At 38.6% G+C, this 17,847-nt stretch overlaps 1 protein-coding gene across 2 annotated transcripts in view; it reads left to right on the plus strand.

Moving 5' to 3' along the window:
• OCRL (OCRL inositol polyphosphate-5-phosphatase) overlaps positions 1-17,847 on the plus strand; it is a 48,097-nt gene that overhangs the window by 18,183 nt on the left and 12,067 nt on the right. For both annotated transcript variants that reach the window (XM_080909999.1, XM_080910000.1), the window contains exons 6-17: positions 163-283; positions 371-532; positions 2,274-2,375; positions 3,637-3,751; positions 4,828-4,944; positions 5,043-5,230; positions 7,203-7,314; positions 8,444-8,553; positions 9,617-9,752; positions 12,227-12,337; positions 12,909-13,074; positions 13,332-13,567. In XM_080909999.1, coding sequence (XP_080766125.1) covers positions 163-283; positions 371-532; positions 2,274-2,375; positions 3,637-3,751; positions 4,828-4,944; positions 5,043-5,230; positions 7,203-7,314; positions 8,444-8,553; positions 9,617-9,752; positions 12,227-12,337; positions 12,909-13,074; positions 13,332-13,567 — 1,676 coding nt within the window. The remainder of the gene's footprint in view (positions 1-162; positions 284-370; positions 533-2,273; positions 2,376-3,636; positions 3,752-4,827; positions 4,945-5,042; positions 5,231-7,202; positions 7,315-8,443; positions 8,554-9,616; positions 9,753-12,226; positions 12,338-12,908; positions 13,075-13,331; positions 13,568-17,847) is intronic.

Below are 17,847 nucleotides of genomic sequence, written 5' to 3' on the forward strand. Positions count from 1 at the left end.
GTGTCAGTGCTTCTGGGATGAATGTGAGTCTCACCCTAAGATAAATGATTACTATACCTGTGGTACCTTGATCCTGTCATAAGCAATAAAGGCCTCGCCTATCCTGGCTATGTTGGAGGGTCTCTTTATTTTCACATTGTCTTTGGGTCTTATGTCCTTCAGGATTGCTTGGATTTGAGGATAATTTTTCATCTATGAATTTAGATAAAAAAATGAATACACAAAATCCCCCCACGGGGATTCATCGGGACCCACCCCCTCCACCTTCTTCATCGAATAGAATGTAAGTTCTCTGTTGCAACATACTTCCCCCTCTAAGAGGCTTACATCTTAGCCAATTTTACTTTTGAATCCATGGTTTATTTTCTAGGCTTCCACGTGAAAAGGAAGCTTCAAACAAAGAACAGCCCAAAGTCACTAATACCATGCGGAAGCTCTTTGTACCAAACACTCAGTCTGGGCAGCGAGAGGGTCTCATCAAACACATCCTCACAAAGCGAGAGAAAGAATATGTCAACATCCAGTCTTTCAGGTTGGTCTGTTTTCTACTCACTGAGTCTAAATATTTAGGCACAACAGTCTTGATTTGCAAAAATATTAGCTTCATTAAGAATGAAAGCACAGTATAAGGTAGTGATTATCTGACTCAGGCTCCTGTCTCTGCTTGCTTAAAAACCTATATATCTAAAATCATGCATATGCTATAGCTTCCCTTCAGTTTCCTAACAGAATCCTAACACCTATGATTCCATGTCTAATAATATTTCTATCCACGCTTTGAGGAATAAATCAAACTCATACATAATCGAAAAATGCCCTGTTATATATTCAATAAATAAGTATGTGCCTCAGTTTGTGCAACAAATCAAATTTGGAATTTTGAAGTACAACTTCGAAGCCTGTCGGAGTCAAAACTGTGAGCCAGAAAAGCAGTAATGCTTCCTGAGACCACAAAAGGGAAAGAATCTGCAAATGTCTCCTGTCCTGGCTCCACCGCTCTGTTTTACAGCCTTTTCCTGGTTCTGTGGTTCCTGCCTCCTAGGACAACAGGCCATCAAACAGTGTATTGCCAGAGATGGAGAAAGAGCCGTCAAACCACAAGGACACTGTTGCAGGGCCCAATAAAAGACAACTATATGCAAAAAAACCCCAACAATAACAACAACAACAAAAAAAATCCTATGTGTCTCATCTGGCCAGCTAAACCTTTGTCCAGCCAGTATTGAAAAATTAAAGTTTGCCACTGCTACCATATATAAATGTACTGCTTTGATAAATCAACTAAGATTTCACTCCATCCTCTGGACAATCTCTCCTGAATTCTTTCCTGTTAGCTTTTATTTCACTTTTGCTCATTAATATCCCCTTTCTGGACCCTGATATATTTGGTAGAGAAGGGAGGTGATGAGGCATAGCATGTATCCCCATTGTGTTATTCGTGAACAGATATCCCATCTCATGCAAAATACCCATGCGGTATCCTACCATCATCATTTCTTTGAATTCAAACACAACTGCACTTCCTCATATTCTACATGCTGCTCATATGTCTCATCCCTTCTGCCCTCCCACGTCATGATCATCTGCCTCATCAGTATTTCTCACAGTTGTCCTCATGATCCTCCAGAAGTAAGGGATTTTTATTTAATTTAGCTATAGCTCCTTACAGAAGAGTTACCCATATTAGATTGTGTTTAGCACCGAGATACCTCTTTCCCATACTAACCTAACACTCTCCCTTAATGAATGTGGATGGAGTATAATTGAAGGGAAATTTGGCAAAATGGTTGTTTGTTTAAAATATAGACCTAGTACCTTTTTATTAGTTCACTTGATGTAAAATGGAGAGAAAATAAACTCATGCCTTTACATCATATGTGCGAGAGTTCTTTTTTATTAATAATTTTATTCTTTTACATTTCAAATTATATCCTCCTTCCCTGTTACCCCTCCACCAACTACCTCTTTCCATCCCCTCTCACTCCCTTCCTGTTTCCTTCAATGAGGGTGCTCCTCCACCCATTCACCAACTCCTGCCTCACCTCTCTAGCATCCCCCTATACTGGGGTGTCAAGTTTCTCTCCCCTACTGTCAGATAAGGCCATCCTCTGATACATATGTATCTGGAGTCCTGGCTTCCAAGAGTATCTGGCAAAACACTTTGAAGAGTTATGTTAATCAAAATAGCCATTCATAGAAGTGATAGAAGCAGCATTGTGTTTGTTTATACTTGATCTTTGTTTTTTGTTTTGTTTTTGCTGTAATGTTATTAGATTTTTTGTTGGAACGTGGAATGTGAATGGCCAGTCCCCAGACAGCAGCTTAGAACCTTGGCTGAACTGTGATCCAAATCCTCCTGATATTTACTGCATTGGGTAAAAATCACTTCTGGACCTTCCTTTTTCTGTATTTGGTGTTAGTGTAACATGACTTTGCTCTCCCTCTTATCTGTGTGTATGTGTATGTGTTTGTGTGTGTAAGCATGTTGGTGTTTGCATGTGAGCCCCAGAGGTTATTAGGTGTCTTGGTAAATCACTATCTTATTTTCGTTCCATTTTTTTTTTAGTCTTTAAACATTTCACACACACAGACAGACACACACACACACACACACAATTTTAGTTGTTTGCACCCCCTATTACCTTCTCAAACACCCCCCTTTCTACACTCATGTCTTCATTATATGCATGACCCACTGAGTTTAGTTGGAGATTCTTGTGTGAGCATGGATGGGGTGTTATTCACCAAAGAAAGTGAGAAAGCCACTTCCACCAGCAACCACTAACTGCCCATTGTCCCTTAGAGAAGGGTAGAACCTCATGGGTCCTTCCCCTATCCGTGATGAAATGGTGACGAGCCCAATCTGTGCAGGTCCTATTCAGACAACCACAGCTGTACTGAGTTTAGGGGAACAATGGTGTTCACTGAGCCTTGGATTGGATTGTGTGCTGTAAGTGTAAACGTCCCATAATGGCAGAGTGCCATTTTAGCACTTGGGCGAGTTATGAGTTCCTCCCTTAGCTGCCACCTATTTCTACAGGGAAGGCTTATCTACCTTATTTTTTTAGATGGGGTCTCTCATTGAAGCAGGAGTTTGCTTCCTCCTGGTGCTGGCATTACAGACACATGCCTGCACAGTCAGCTTTTTTACATGGATGCTGAGGTTTGAACTCAGATCCTCACACTTGTACAGCAAGCACTTTACTGACTGGGACATTTCCCCAGCCTTGATCTTCATATTTTTTCTAAAACTTGATTGGTTAAAAAAAAAAAAAAAAACTTGCTGAGCATTGTATGTTAGGGTTAATTTGTGGGTCAAAAGAAAATACGAAAGAAACCCATGACAGGGAACCGCTCATCATAGAAACAGATGAGATCAATTCACAAAGTTGATTATTCAAAGGTTGTAAAAGACAAGTTTCACTACTATCCCTATGAGAGTTTTGTTATTATTCAGTTTTTGTATAACCTATGAATGTACTGGTGGGGATTCTTTAGAAAAGCTACATGTCTTTTATAAAATTTATCTCGCACTCTTTTTTTTTCTTTACTCTAATGTCTCAGCAAATGGGAAAGGATGTAGCCAAAGAAAATTATGGCTGTGTATAGTGCCTGAATATATTTTTTTTCTCTCAGATTCCAAGAGCTGGACTTGAGCACAGAAGCCTTTTTCTACTTTGAGTCTGTAAAAGAGCAAGAATGGTCCATGGCTGTGGAAAGGGGTCTGCCTTCAAAGGCCAAGTATAAAAAAGTAAGTGGCGCTGGGTTCTTTTTCAGTATATAATTAAGTAGTACTCACTGGGAGTTATTCCATTAAGTGAACCTCCTCCAAAAGGTTTAAATAATTGACTTCTTCCCTGTATGAAATACTGTGTGCACCATATGAGACTAATCTGCTGTAGTTACATCATAGGAAAAAATTCATAAGCTTTCTGATCATACATTTTCATCATTTAAATAGTGTTTAGAATAAATTAATATATTTCTTTTACATTAATAATTCAAATAGGTACATATACACTAACTGGTCTGTCTGTGTAAAAAAAAATATAAAATTGTACTCCAACATGGCCAGAATGAAATGCCTTCAAGAAAAGCAGTATGAAATATATGGGGTGCAGAGAGTATGCTTTAGACTTACAACAAGAATAGCAGTATTGTGGGATTTAAGCACATTCTGAACTTCTTTGTAGATCAAGAATAAAATTGACTTTAACAAGGTGGTTCAATTTGTTAGTCTTTAGAAGATATCTGCTAGGGGCATTGTGCTACTAAGAGAGTTATGTTCATCTTAAGACTACTATTCCAAGCAACAAAGTAATCTATGGTTTTAGAACAGTTTATGTAGTTACTATTTGAACTTTTAATATACTCTCAGTGGGCTACAAAGTGACTTAGAGATCTAAGACTTGGGATGTGGCTCAGTGGTAGATAGCTGCATAACATGCTCAAAGTTCTCTATTTGATCCTCAGCACTGATGAATAGAAGCAGAGAGACAGAGACATACACACAGAGAGACAGACACAGAAAGACAAATAGACACACACACACAGAGAGAGAGAGAGAGAGAGAGAGAGAGAGAGAGAGAGAGAGAGAGAGAGAGAGAGAGAGAGAGAACAGCCCTCAAGGCTTTTAACTGTTATTAATCAAAGCCAGACTAGAATCTTAGCTTTCAATTTATGGGGTCTGATTGGAAATTAGAGGGTGCAGATCTAGATTTAGATATTAGTTATCACCTTATCACCTTGTTGGTCATCCTAGGAGGTTAGCTATGTAGCAGAGAGAGATGCTTATTTTAGCTGTTAATAACTCCCTGGAATTCATAGGTTCAACTGGTCCGACTTGTGGGGATGATGCTTCTTGTATTTGCCAAAAAAGATCATTGTCAATATATCCGAGATATTGCTACAGAAACAGTTGGAACTGGAATCATGGGGAAAATGGTGAGTTCCTTTGGCAATTAATTTGATTATTGTTTAGATCTATGCAAACGACCATTGCTCCTTGTGTGAACTAAGTTCATACTTACTCTGTATCGCAGGGAAACAAAGGTGGAGTAGCTGTGAGATTTGTATTCCACAACACCACTTTCTGCATTGTCAATTCCCACCTGGCTGCCCACGTGGAAGAGTTTGAACGAAGGAATCAGGATTACAAAGACATCTGTGCAAGAATGAGTTTTTCAGTCCCCAGTCAGACTCTCCCCCAAGTGAACATCATGAAGCATGAGTAAGCAGTTAGCTCTCTGTGGCCTTTGGATAAAGATAGAACAGTGATTGAATAGGGGGAATAGCTATAGAACTATGAAGAGTGACAGATTACCATTTGGGGATTTGGGTCACAAAGAGAGAATGTTATTTAGAAATAACAGATTCATTGAGGCAGGAAAATTCGTTTTGGCATTAGGAGAAAAAAAGTTTATATTAGTGTAGCTTCTAAAATAACACTTAAGGAATCTGCAAATTAGAGTCATTTTTTAAATTAAAATAAAGATGTTCACTGTAAGTATAATAACAAAAGATACAATGAATATACATGATTTTAAATCCTTTACTTATCTTCTATTCTCTCTAGACAGTCCCTCTCTCCAAAGGAGATACTGTCTTCGGGTGTCATTTGAGTGTGGAACTTTCTAGAGCTATGTTGTCTGATATGATAGCCAGCACCTGGCTGCTGGGTATTTGAAAGTCATTAGTCAAAACTGAGAGATCTGTAAACAAAAGCTATATTGGATTTTGAAAGTTGCTTGGGGAAAATATGGGATACCTTAATTTGCAAAATATTATTTACACATTAATGATTTGGATGTATTGGGCTAAATATAAATTATTTTTACTTTTATAGTTTAAGTGCATTTATTAGAAACATTAAAAGGATATAGAGATAGGTTTTCATTTCACTGAACAGTCTCTTCTAGACTTTTCTCCACACATATACAGGCACACATACTTGTTGTGTAAGAACATATTTATCTATCTCTTTCCAATTCTGTCTCCACACATCTACATTATTCTTTTTAACGATTGTGATAATTAAAAAGAGGGGTAGCAATGATGGGTCTGTAAAAACAAGACTTGAGACAGACAGAAGTAGAGGGCCATTGACGAATGGGTTGAGTGGGGAGAGAAGTAAATATTGGTGTTTGAAGTTCTGAGAGGAAGACATAGTGTGAGATGACAACTGTAGTTCATCAAAAGGTAATTTAGGGAAATTAGAAGCAGTGATTATTAGCAGAATTAAGAAAATAATGGGTGCAATAGTATTTAAGTGTACCTATACTGTCACCAAAAAAAAAACCCTGGGATCATATAGAATTCTCTTTCATAGGGACAAAATCAGGGTCTTGAAATTTATGACCATGAAGACCCCAGTAAATTGTAAATTTATTTCCCAAGAATCCAAAACTTTCTTTCCTGTTGCCTTTGAGAACTTGCAGTGACTCAGAAGGGATCCATTTTGATGTGGCCATTTCAGCATATCCCAATTACTGGTGCTGGGACTAGGGCTTAGGTGCCAGTTTTTTTTTTTTTCTTTTTCTTTCTTTCTTTCTTTCTTTCTTTCTTTCTTTCTTTCTTTCTTTCTTTCTCTCTTTCTCTCTCTCTCTCTCTCTCTCTCTCTCTCTCTCTCTCTCTCTCTCTCTCTCTCTTCTTTCTTTCTTTCTTTCTAGAATTTGAACTTTAAGCCTTGAGCAGGTATTGTCAGGCTGGCTACGGTAGAGATCTAGGATTTGATTTTCCTAGTGGGCTTGGTAAGTCATTCCCACCGTGCAGAGAAGGAGGCTACAAAACCTCAGGGCTCTGGGAAGCAAAACACATTAAGATTCTCTTTGCCTGGAGATCTGGCAGGCAGCCAGACAAAATTTTGAAGCTAATCCAGCAAATAAACTGCATACTTCTCAGTCCATTAACTCCTTGGCTTCCAAATCCCATATGTATACTATATTTTCCCCACTTTCATTTGGTTTTATGTGGTGTTGCCTATTTTCCCAGATACTTTATAATTTCTTGTCTTTCTTGGGTATTAGCAGTACTTGCCCCTAAAGAACTAGTTATAACTTTAAGCCCCTTGTCAGTGGTAAATAACTTCTTAAAAGTAATCCACCCATTTTCTTTTCTCAGTTCCCCCTCTAATTGACTTTAATCTTAATTACTACTAGTTTAACCTATTTCTAGTCTGTAATAATCTATTTTTTGGTCCTCAGTGTTGTCATTTGGTTGGGAGACTTGAACTACAGACTTTGCATGCCTGATGCCAACGAGGTGAAAAGTCTTATTAATAAAAGTGAGCTTCAGAAGCTGTTGAAATTTGACCAGGTAAGCGAAGTTTCAGTGGCAGAGATTGTTGGGATTACAAGACAGACACATGGTAGGCATAGTTTATAATAAAAAGCAATGCCAAGTTCTTACTATCTTGTAAGGTCTTGTGGCTGGGGATAGAGAGATTTGGAGTACTTTGATGAGGTGCTAAGATCCAATGGAGATAACATTGGAGACAAAAAGCAAATGTAAAATTCATTTAGTAAGTCATTATCAGGCAGAGACTTTAGAGATTTGTATCCATGGGCTGGAGAATGGGTGAGGTAGACTGGAGAATACTTCGTAGAAGAAGCGGGCCTTCTGCTGTGCTGATGTAGTTTAGCAAATGGAATAGAGAAAATTGTTCTATGGTTGCTTGGCAGGCTGAGCAACAACAGATGGAGGTAAAAGAGGGAAAGAGGTCCCATGAAAGGTACTGGAAAAATGACAAAGGAAGTTTGTTTGGAATGAATGGCACAATCTATAATCTAATAAGAACTGATTGATAAGTTGGCATTAATTGGTATTCAGTTGTTGATGTTAAAACTGTGTAAGGGGCTGAGAAGGTGGCTCCAAAGCCAGGCTCAGTACCATATGTCTGTAACCTGAGATCTGAGGCATGAAGGTATGTGTATCTCAAGGGTTTACTGGCCAACCACCCTAGTCCAAACAGTGAACTCCTTGTTCAGTGAGAGGGCTGAAAAACCATACTCAGCCACTGAGCCATCTCTATAGCCCCAACTCACCCATTAAGTAAAAAAAAAATCATTAATTATTTGTTGAAATTGCTTTCAAAATTATCCTTTCAAGGTTTGTGTGCTTTGTTGTAATGGTAATTATGTTAGATCATTCCTGCCCAGTTCTATGTAACGTGGGATTATTCAGAATTCTTGTTTCCACAATTTCATCCTGGTCACAACTGGGAATAAAATGGCAGTGAGCTAGTAAGTGTTGTTGGAAGGTGGGTTCAGATGCTGTGGCAATGTTGACATTGAATTCAAAAGATAAGAAATCTTATCTTTGTGTTTTCCCAGGGTTGAAAGGGCTGTGGGACTGAATGCCTAGAATGGAAATAGTGGGCAGCCAAGCTATCAGTTATGTTGCTATGGTATTGCTATGCTTATGTGGTGTTTCTTTCTGTTTGTAGTTAAACATTCAGCGTACACAGAAAAAAGCTTTTGCAGATTTTAATGAAGGGGAAATCAGGTTTATTCCCACTTACAAGTATGATTCTAAAACTGACAGATGGGATTCCAGGTAAAGTGATGAGAATCTTCTCACAGGAAGTTTGTTAAAGCTTGATCTTTTTCTATGTCCTTCCATGTCCCTCCTGACAGGGTAGGGACTGGTTTATAGCACTCTATATGCAGAGAGAACTACTTCTTGGAGTCCCTTAGATTTCCTCATTTCCCCCAGAAAAGTAGTGAGTGACCCTGTCAGTAAATCCTTTTTACCTGCCTGTCTCCCACATATGTTTCTTTCTCCTAGTTTCCTAGGAACTGCAGACTCTGAGATCATTAGGTGGGGTAGGGGTGACGGGTAGGGGAATTGGCAGCAGGGGCAGGGGGTTATCCCATGTACCCAGGGAGCCAGTCCACAGGACACTGAGGGACCTTGCTCACTTCTCTTAGTTTTTGCCACTTAAGGTCAAGCTCCAGAACTACTGATAAAGAGTATTGGAGTCACGTACTAGATCAAGTGTTCAAGGCATTCCTAATTTGAGTGAATGATGACTAAGTTTTCTGTGCCCTCTGTATTCTATGCTCAGGCTTGCATGCATGCATGTTAGTTTATCTCTATCAAAGAAGCTAGATGTGTCCATGAAAGTCGGGGTTTAGAGGAGAAAGCTCTATTCTTCTCCAGAGATCAAGCCCACCCTAGGAACAGAGGATTGCAGTTTTCTACTCTACTACTTACCTATTATGAAGTAGCATTGCAGTCAGGTAGGGCAAAGGAAGAGAAAATGTTCAGAATGGAACCCTGACCTTATAAGGCTATTTTAAGAAGGTATTGTTCCACCTTCACCTATAGTTACATTGTTTAAGATGCAGACCTAAATTTAGGGAAACTATCCATTCCATCTTTAGATGATACTAGGCACATAACTTGGTACTGGACAGTAGTGTAAGAGTTCAGTGACTGACCAGCAGACACAGGCCATTATCAGTGCTTACAGTGTAGGAAAGATGATAGGGGTCCTCTGGGAAGAAGTGTGTGGTTCACTGGGAGCACATCAAAAGAGGCTTAATGTGATTCTAAACCAATGTGTACCATTCCTCTTGTGTGGTATGTTGTTTGTGACTCGTTCCTTTATTTACAGTGGGAAATGCCGAGTACCAGCATGGTGTGACCGAATTCTTTGGAGAGGAATAAATGTTAATCAACTTCATTATCGGAGTCACATGGAACTCAAAACTAGTGACCACAAACCTGTTAGCGCCCTGTTCCATATTGGGGTAAACAGTTGATTGCTCATTCATTTATGTGTTAAGTGGCTATTTCCAGACCATTGTATAGATAGATATAAAGTGGATTCAGAAGCCAGCATGTTCTAAATGATCTCTAAACAAATCATTTACAGAGTTGAGTGGTTAGCACTCCCTCACCAATCCCAAATACTATCTATCCTTGGATATTTTCAAAGTCCACTCTTTTTACTGATGTATAGGTAGTTTGTGCTGTGTAGGCACAGACTGATCAGAATAGGACCACATCTACTCATAAGAGATATAGTTCTATCTGCTACAGTGACATCTTCCTCTCAAAACAGCGAGGTTTGATGTTGCTTTGAACTTGGTTATATCTTGAGCTGCGTTTATAGCCAGTTATTCAATGTTTTGCCTCTATTATAAATGTATTTTCTCATTCTTAGCTGTATTATGCGTGTTCAAATTATCCTATAAGCTTTCTGACTTATACTTTGATTATTTCTTGTGGGTTTTCCACATATGTGGTCTTGTAACCTATGAGGATATAACTAGTGTGGTTTTTACTAGGATGACTTGATAGTCTGCTACCTGGTTTTGTTTGTATTCCAAGTCAACCACTTTGTAATCGTGGGACTATGACCATTTATTTAGCATCCTCGTGTATCATTTTCCTCCTCATTCTCCTCCTCTACAAAGTATGTTTTGTAATGAGACCAACTCATGGATTTATACATGCAAAGGGCGTAATAGGACAGATTTTCTGTTAGTTTCAAGGACTGCCGACATATACATCACCCATGTGTCTTACTGCAACTGTTGTCCTGGGTCTGCTTTTTAAATTACTTATTTGTTTTTATTTTATATGCATTGGTGTTTTGCCTACATGTATGTCTGTGTGAGGGTGTCAGATCCCCTGGAACTGGAGTCACAGACAGCTGGGAGCTGCCAATATGGGTACTAGGAATTGAACCCAGATCTTCTGAAAGAGCAACCAGTACTCCTAACTACTGAGCCATCCCTCCAGCACACAGCATACACACACACACACCTCCACAGTCCTCTTTCTAAAAGGATTTTAGGGCATTTCCTTGGAAAACAAAATTAGTTCTTGGTATTAGAATATATTTTTAAATTTTTTTCAAGATAACCAATAACATTTTTGTCCACTTTTTTATTACAGTTATTGTTTTTTGTTTATTATATGTTTATTGAAGGGCACATGCTGTGGGATGTTCGAAGGTCAGGTGGCAACTTGGCAAGAACTGGTTATTTTCCTCTACTCTCTGTAGTTGTTTTTAATGTGATGCTAGGAATCAAGCTCAGGGCTTTGTGCCTTCTAAACACACATGCAGAATCACTAAGTTCTATTCACCCCTTCTCCCTTCCCACTCCACCTTGAAATCTTTACATAAGAATAACACTAGCCCCATGTTTAATCCTACATGCTAATCCCACATTCTAACTAGGGCTCTAACCAGGGCTCTGTGTACATGTCGGTTACTTCCCACAACACGGCTCACTTAAATACTTGTCATTTCACAGAGGAGCAGATAAACACCCAAAGACTTTAAAAATCACTTCCCTCAGAGTGTTCGACTAGGAAGAGAGCTAAGATTCAAATCTTTAGCTGGTTTTACTCCTATATCTGTGTTCTTTCTACTACCACACAGTATAAGGTTCTAGTATTTTTTTTTTAAAAATATAGCTATGTCAGGACATTGGAAGTTCTGTGTCACCTGAAAACTTTAACCCATGCGTTAGTCCAAATAATTTGTCTGTTGCCATGGTTTTATTCTAGGACATTTTGTGGTGGCTTTTTTCTAAAGTGGTCGCCAGCTGCTCTGACTAACACCATGCCGTCCCCATTATGTAATCTGAGCAATTATCTGATTCCTGCAAATGTCCGTAGCAACTAATGGACTTAAAGGCTTTAATCATATTTTTCTGCAGTTTTACTATTGTATGCCTGTTTTTAAAAAAAATAGCAGTGGATGTATTTTAGCTCTGTCATTTTACACACTGCAAGAAATCGTTTTTTGCCGCAATTATCCCATTTTCTCCACAGTCAGATAATTAACAATGGAGCTAAGAAAAATTCTCACCAAATATGTACTATTATCAAGCTTCTTGCAGATTGGACTCTTCCATAATTTAGCCAATTAACCTTACCTTTCCTCCAAAGTGTATTTTTTACAATGCCTATTATCTATATAGTACCTATTACCTTAGGTTTTTAGTGACTTTTAAAATTTGCTAGAGACAGCTAGATGGCAGTGGCCCATGCCTTTAATCCCCCCCCACACACACACACACTCAGGAGCTTTGAGTGAAAGTTATAGTTATGGGTGAAGCAGGCTAGTAAAATGTTTGAGGGCATTGAACATACTATAGCATATTTTAAAGGTGTTCTCTGAATGCCTAGTTTTATATTCTTAAATAATCCTTGGAGGAGATGAGCTCCTAGCATGTGAAGCTGAAAATAGTGCCTTCGTCTCCTTTAGGTGAAGGTTGTGGATGAACGGAGGTATCGGAAGGTTTTTGAAGATATCGTACGCATTATGGACAGAATGGAAAATGACTTCCTTCCTTCACTAGACCTTAGCAGGAGAGAGGTGAGCTTCCTGTCTCCTGTCCTTTGTAGTCAACACTAAGGAAACCATGTGACTTAAAAGGGCATTAAGGTTAAAATCATTGTCACCAGTGTCAGACTTCGTCCTTCACTTGCAGTTTGGTAGATGCAGGGGCACATGAAGGGCCACACTCTCTCAGAGATTCAGCTCCCCTTTCTGGATCACATGAGTTAAATAATACATAAGCTCTTATAATAGCACCTAGCAGTTTGGAGGCCTTCGGATTGGTTACTCTTATTAGTTCATGTGTCTGGAGGAACAGAGATCAGTCACAGAAGGAGCACCCTGGACCATGATCATGTTCCTCTCAAGATCCCTGGAACAGAGTAGTGTTGAACAGGGTCAAAAGTTGCCTAACATTGTCTCTGCTGGTGTTAACTAAATAATGTATGGGAGTCAATGCTAGGAAGTTGTCTCAGTCTGTGAATACATGTGGTAATTATATATCTGATTAATAATTACCTTATTCTTGATTCATATTGTCTACAAATAATCCAACTTACTTCCCCTACTATGAATGCATGGTTGTGTCTGTCTGTTTGTTATTCCCCAGTTTATGTTTGAGAATGTGAAGTTTCGGCAGCTGCAAAAGGAGAAGTTCCAGATCAGCAACAATGGACAGGTTCCCTGCCATTTTTCTTTCATCCCTAAGCTTAATGACAGCCAATACTGCAAGCCATGGCTTCGAGCTGAACCTTTTGAGGGCTACTTGGAGCCAAGTGAGTTTCCCCTTTACTACTGTCTGCTTGCTACATACCAGCTCCTCAAGGCTCCCGCCATCCTGGCTTAACTTCTTGTTCTCTAATCACTTGTCTCTCACCTGTATTGTATTGGTGATACCTCTTTTGTACGTCCCATCTCTTCCCTGTTGTTGCCTAGTGGTTCTGTTTTTTGTTGTTTGTTTGTTTGTTTTGGAGGACAGTTGCTTTTCCACAGGAAAGATCAGTGCTACAGTACACCATCTCTTTCATTTCAGATGAGACAATAGACATTTCCCTTGATGTATACGTCAGCAAAGACTCTGTAACCATTCTGAACTCTGGTGAAGATAAGATTGAAGATATTCTTGTCCTCCATTTGGATCGAGGAAAAGATTACTTCTTGACCATCAGTGGAAATTACCTTCCTAGTTGCTTTGGAACCTCATTGGAGGCTTTGTGCCGAATGAAAAGACCAATCCGAGAAGTTCCTGTCACCAAACTCATAGACTTGGTGAGACACATCCTCAGACATCAGCCTTCTTTGTGTTTAATTTGCATGTTTATTTCCATTATTTCTGTGCCTTCTCTCTTCTTCTGGGGTCATGGAACTGACAAATGATACAAAAGAATGTCACTTTATCTTAGCACTACTTTGATTAAATTAAGCCTAGAATGGAAAAGGAGAGACTACTCTGTAGTTAAGTCTTGTTGGGACTATAGTAGATAATATATTGCACTTCCAAAATGAGGTCAAAGGCCCCCTGTCAAAGCTCTGCTCGCTAAGCTCATCACACTTTTGAATAAATTGGCATGTATGCTAGGTGTGGTAAGTGCACCATTCACTATTATCCTCATTGTGCTTACAAGAAAACTGAGGCCCAGAGGGATTCACTTGCCCACAGTCAAATAAGTCAGTGACAGATCTACCACCCAGATTTTCTGACATCTGCTCCAGTATTCCTCTCTACAGCATATCAAATCAAACTTGGCTTCTAATGAGAGCAGAGGCTATTATGGATGCTTACAGAACTTGCATCATAGTCCCTAGGGGTGCTTACTACAAGTAAAAGTTCCCACCCCATTCACCACTGGTAACAGATTCTTAAGATATGGAGTCTATGAATCAGCAATTTTCCCCTTTGGTAGCCCAGGCTAGACTTGAAGTTCTCCTTCAACTGAGAATGAATTTAAAGTTCTGATCTTCCTGCTTCCACCTCCCAAGTGTGGGATCACAGGTATACTCCACCATATCTGGTTTATGCAATGCTGGGGACAACATCTAGAACTACTTACATGTGAGGCAGGCCCTCTACCAACTGAGATATAAACTCAATTTATAGATCCGTATAACATATACTGAAGCTTCTTCACTTAATGTGACTCAAGAAAGAAAAAAAAAAAGAATTATATCTACTGCCATTCCCAAGCCAAGTTGTTATATAATGTCTCTATTCTTATGCAGAAAAAGCATATTATTTTCAGTAAAAAAAACATGATTTAATATCAAATCATCCTATTAAAAATTTTTCTGCTAAATGAAACTTTTGTTGGATTTGTGTACTGATGGGCCATTAGCAATTTTCTCCAGCTATGATGAAGGGAAGAGCCAAGTGTTAGTTACCATTTGTATGTAAAATCACATTGTTGTTCAGGCCTGGGAACAGCTAGTGATTGTATGGTCCATCACGAAGGGTTAGAGCGGCAATAGCCTGCTGGCTTGTTTGAATATAATCTGTACCGTTGCCATGGAATCCTTTCACCTGTGACTCAGAGAGCAAATTCCAGCGCTGGAATGTCATTTGTTTCCATAGAGCTCTTATGATGGAAGATGTTACCTGTGTTTGAAAGAAAACCCTTTTCTACAGAAATTCATATCCTGTCAGTCTGCTGTTTCTCTAAATTGTTTTTCTTCTACCATCATACTTTTTACTGGAAAAAAAATTATACAATAGAGTCTGATCACGCTTACCCTCCCCCAGCTCTTCTCAGATCCTTTCCACCCCACCCAGTCACCTAGCTCCACACCCTTTCTTTCTCTCTGTCTTTAGAAAGCAAACAAGTAGGCAAATAAAAACAAACTAGAATTTTTTAAAGAAAAAGAAAACGAGAAACACATACAAACAAAAACCATAAAAACACAAGATGGGAAATCATAACATCCAGGTAAAAGACCAGTAGGACAAAAAAAATGCCCAAAGCAGTATGAGACAAAAGGCTTATTTTTATCACAGTCAGTAGCAGCGTTATAGTATCCTGGCCATTATTTTTCCATGTTCTGGGAATGACTAGGAATCTCAATAATATTCCATTACATTATATGATATTATATGATATGATTTATATTATATTATATTTATTATCACATCTCTTGGCCTCATGTTCTCCCACTCTCACTCTCCCCCCTTACCCCTCCTGTCTTTATTCCCTGCCACCCCTCTTCACGTGCTTATGGCCACTGCTTCTCTATTCCTCTTCTCTATCTCTCTGCCTCTACTACCCTCTTAACTCTCCTCCCCATTCCCTGAATAAACTCTGTACTATAATATATTATATATTACATATGTATATGTGTGTGTGTATATATATATATATATATATACATACATACATACGCACGCACACACACACACACACACACACACACACACATATATATATATATACACACACACACACAAAATCAGGTAATTCAATCACATTCTTCCATAAATAGAAAGTATCTATATCAGACCCTTTTCCCTCTTCTAGGACATAATCGACTCAGGGTTAAAGAAATTGAACCTTGGTCATCTGTAATTACAGAATGGCTTTTTATGAAATTATACATTCATGATCATGTGCTCTTTTTGAAAGTTCTTATTTTGTAGGCTTCAGGGTTCTCATTTTTTATGGCTTACTGCATTTCAGTATTATTAAGTTACTATAGTTCATCAATGAGGAAGTTATCCATGTTGTTGTAAGGCAGTAAACAGGGATCTAAAATAATCATGCCCTCTTTCTGAACAGCTTCCTTCTTGTTTCAAGTCCAAAAATACTTCTTTAGGTCTCATAGTTTTTCCAGGACTTAACAGAATATTTCAAACCCCATGACACAGTACCACTAATACTGGTACATGTTCTCTATTGTATTGTGTGCTATAAATTCATGACAAAGCCAGAAATGAGTTCAGTACATGTGCTCTGTCTCTGTATATGTTTCAGAAAGATTCATAAGTTCCACTTACTTCCTACCAAATTTGAAATGAGATCATTGGCATAAATCTTTTTGTTCTTCCAACCATTTTCAATAAGAGAGATTCTACAACTCCTAGGATAGTTGGAATCAGAATAAGAGGGAATGGGTGAGAATGATTTGCTGTTGTGGCAATTTTTATTGTTTTTCAGAACAACGGTCTATTTTTCTGATTAACTAGCTTGGTAACTATGGGATGGCCATCAGTATTTATTACATACTGGATATAAAGTAGTGTGGAGACAAAGTGAGTGTCCTCAGTTTAGTGGCCATTGAAAGTAAACTTGCATACTAAATTCTAAGTCATGGTTAATAGAAAGTTTCATTCAAGATAATTTGAATGTTAATGATCTTCACTGGCTAACGTTCACTATATTTGGTTAAGTAAATATTTTGGGAAATGATTTAAACTGAATGTTGTGGAGATTGTAATTTGTATTCACAGTAGTTGCCTTTCCAGCAGTTACTCATGCCTTTGTGTGTTATAAAAGCTTATTGATTCACCAGGAAAGCTCTGTGAAATCAATCTCAGAATTGGCCTATTTTTTATCTTAATGGATATTTGATGCTTGTAACATTAACATGATCTAGAAATAAGTTCAGTACATATGAATAAAGTAGATTAGAGAAGTGATTTGGGTTGATCAGAGACATGTTTCCAGTGAAGTCAGGACACTTAAGAAACAAACATATACTTAGGTATTGGATGAATAGGCTCTTCTAGAAGTAAGAGGTACCTTGAATAAAGGATGCAAAGCAAGAGAAAATTGACCATGCATAGGAAATTACAAGATTTCTCCTGAAGGGAGAATCAGATTATGATATGTGAAGTTGGTTCTGTAGGATAGAGGCAGGCGATGGTCTGCAAATCAAGAGATGCACTTGTGCTTGAGCCAGAGATTATCTGAACCTTCAGGAGACTTTGAGGACTAATACAAAGTTGTAAATTGGTGTATTAGAAGAAACCTTCTGCTGTTGCATATAGAATGAGCGAATATAAAATAGACCAGGCTTGAAAGTGCCAGAACTGGTTGAGGATTTTGGTTGCGAGTACAAACATGGGAAAGAGAAGGCTAGGTGGAGAACATGCCAGTAAGGAGAGGGATATAAAGTCTGAGATAAGAACTTGGTGATTCATCTGATTACTTTATGTTACTGATCTAATAGCTCCTTTCTTGGCCTCTTACATGTATGATTTCTTTCTTCTTTATATTTCATATGAACTGTTTCTTCTGAGGGCTTTGATTCCCATGTAGTTCTTCTTCAATTGGAACCTTCTGGTTGGGTCTTGAGGCTCACACTTCTTATCCAGTTACTTAAAAGAATCACAAGATCAAGGCTAGCTAGGGAAATTTGATAAGCTTTATCTACTATAAAGTGTTAAAAGTGGGCAGAGGGGCTGGAGATGCAGCTCAGTGGTAGAGCACTTCCTTGATATACCCCACGCCCTGGGTTTAACCCTCAGTTCTATCAACTGAACTCTGTTATATTGTTTATCTACATTCACTACAGGGAATATTCTTCATAGAGTAAATATGGGGCTAAAGAATGATTTGAAT

Source organism: Micromys minutus, assembly GCF_963924665.1.
Source record: "Micromys minutus genome assembly, chromosome: X".
NCBI classification, from domain to species: Eukaryota; Metazoa; Chordata; class Mammalia; order Rodentia; family Muridae; genus Micromys; species Micromys minutus.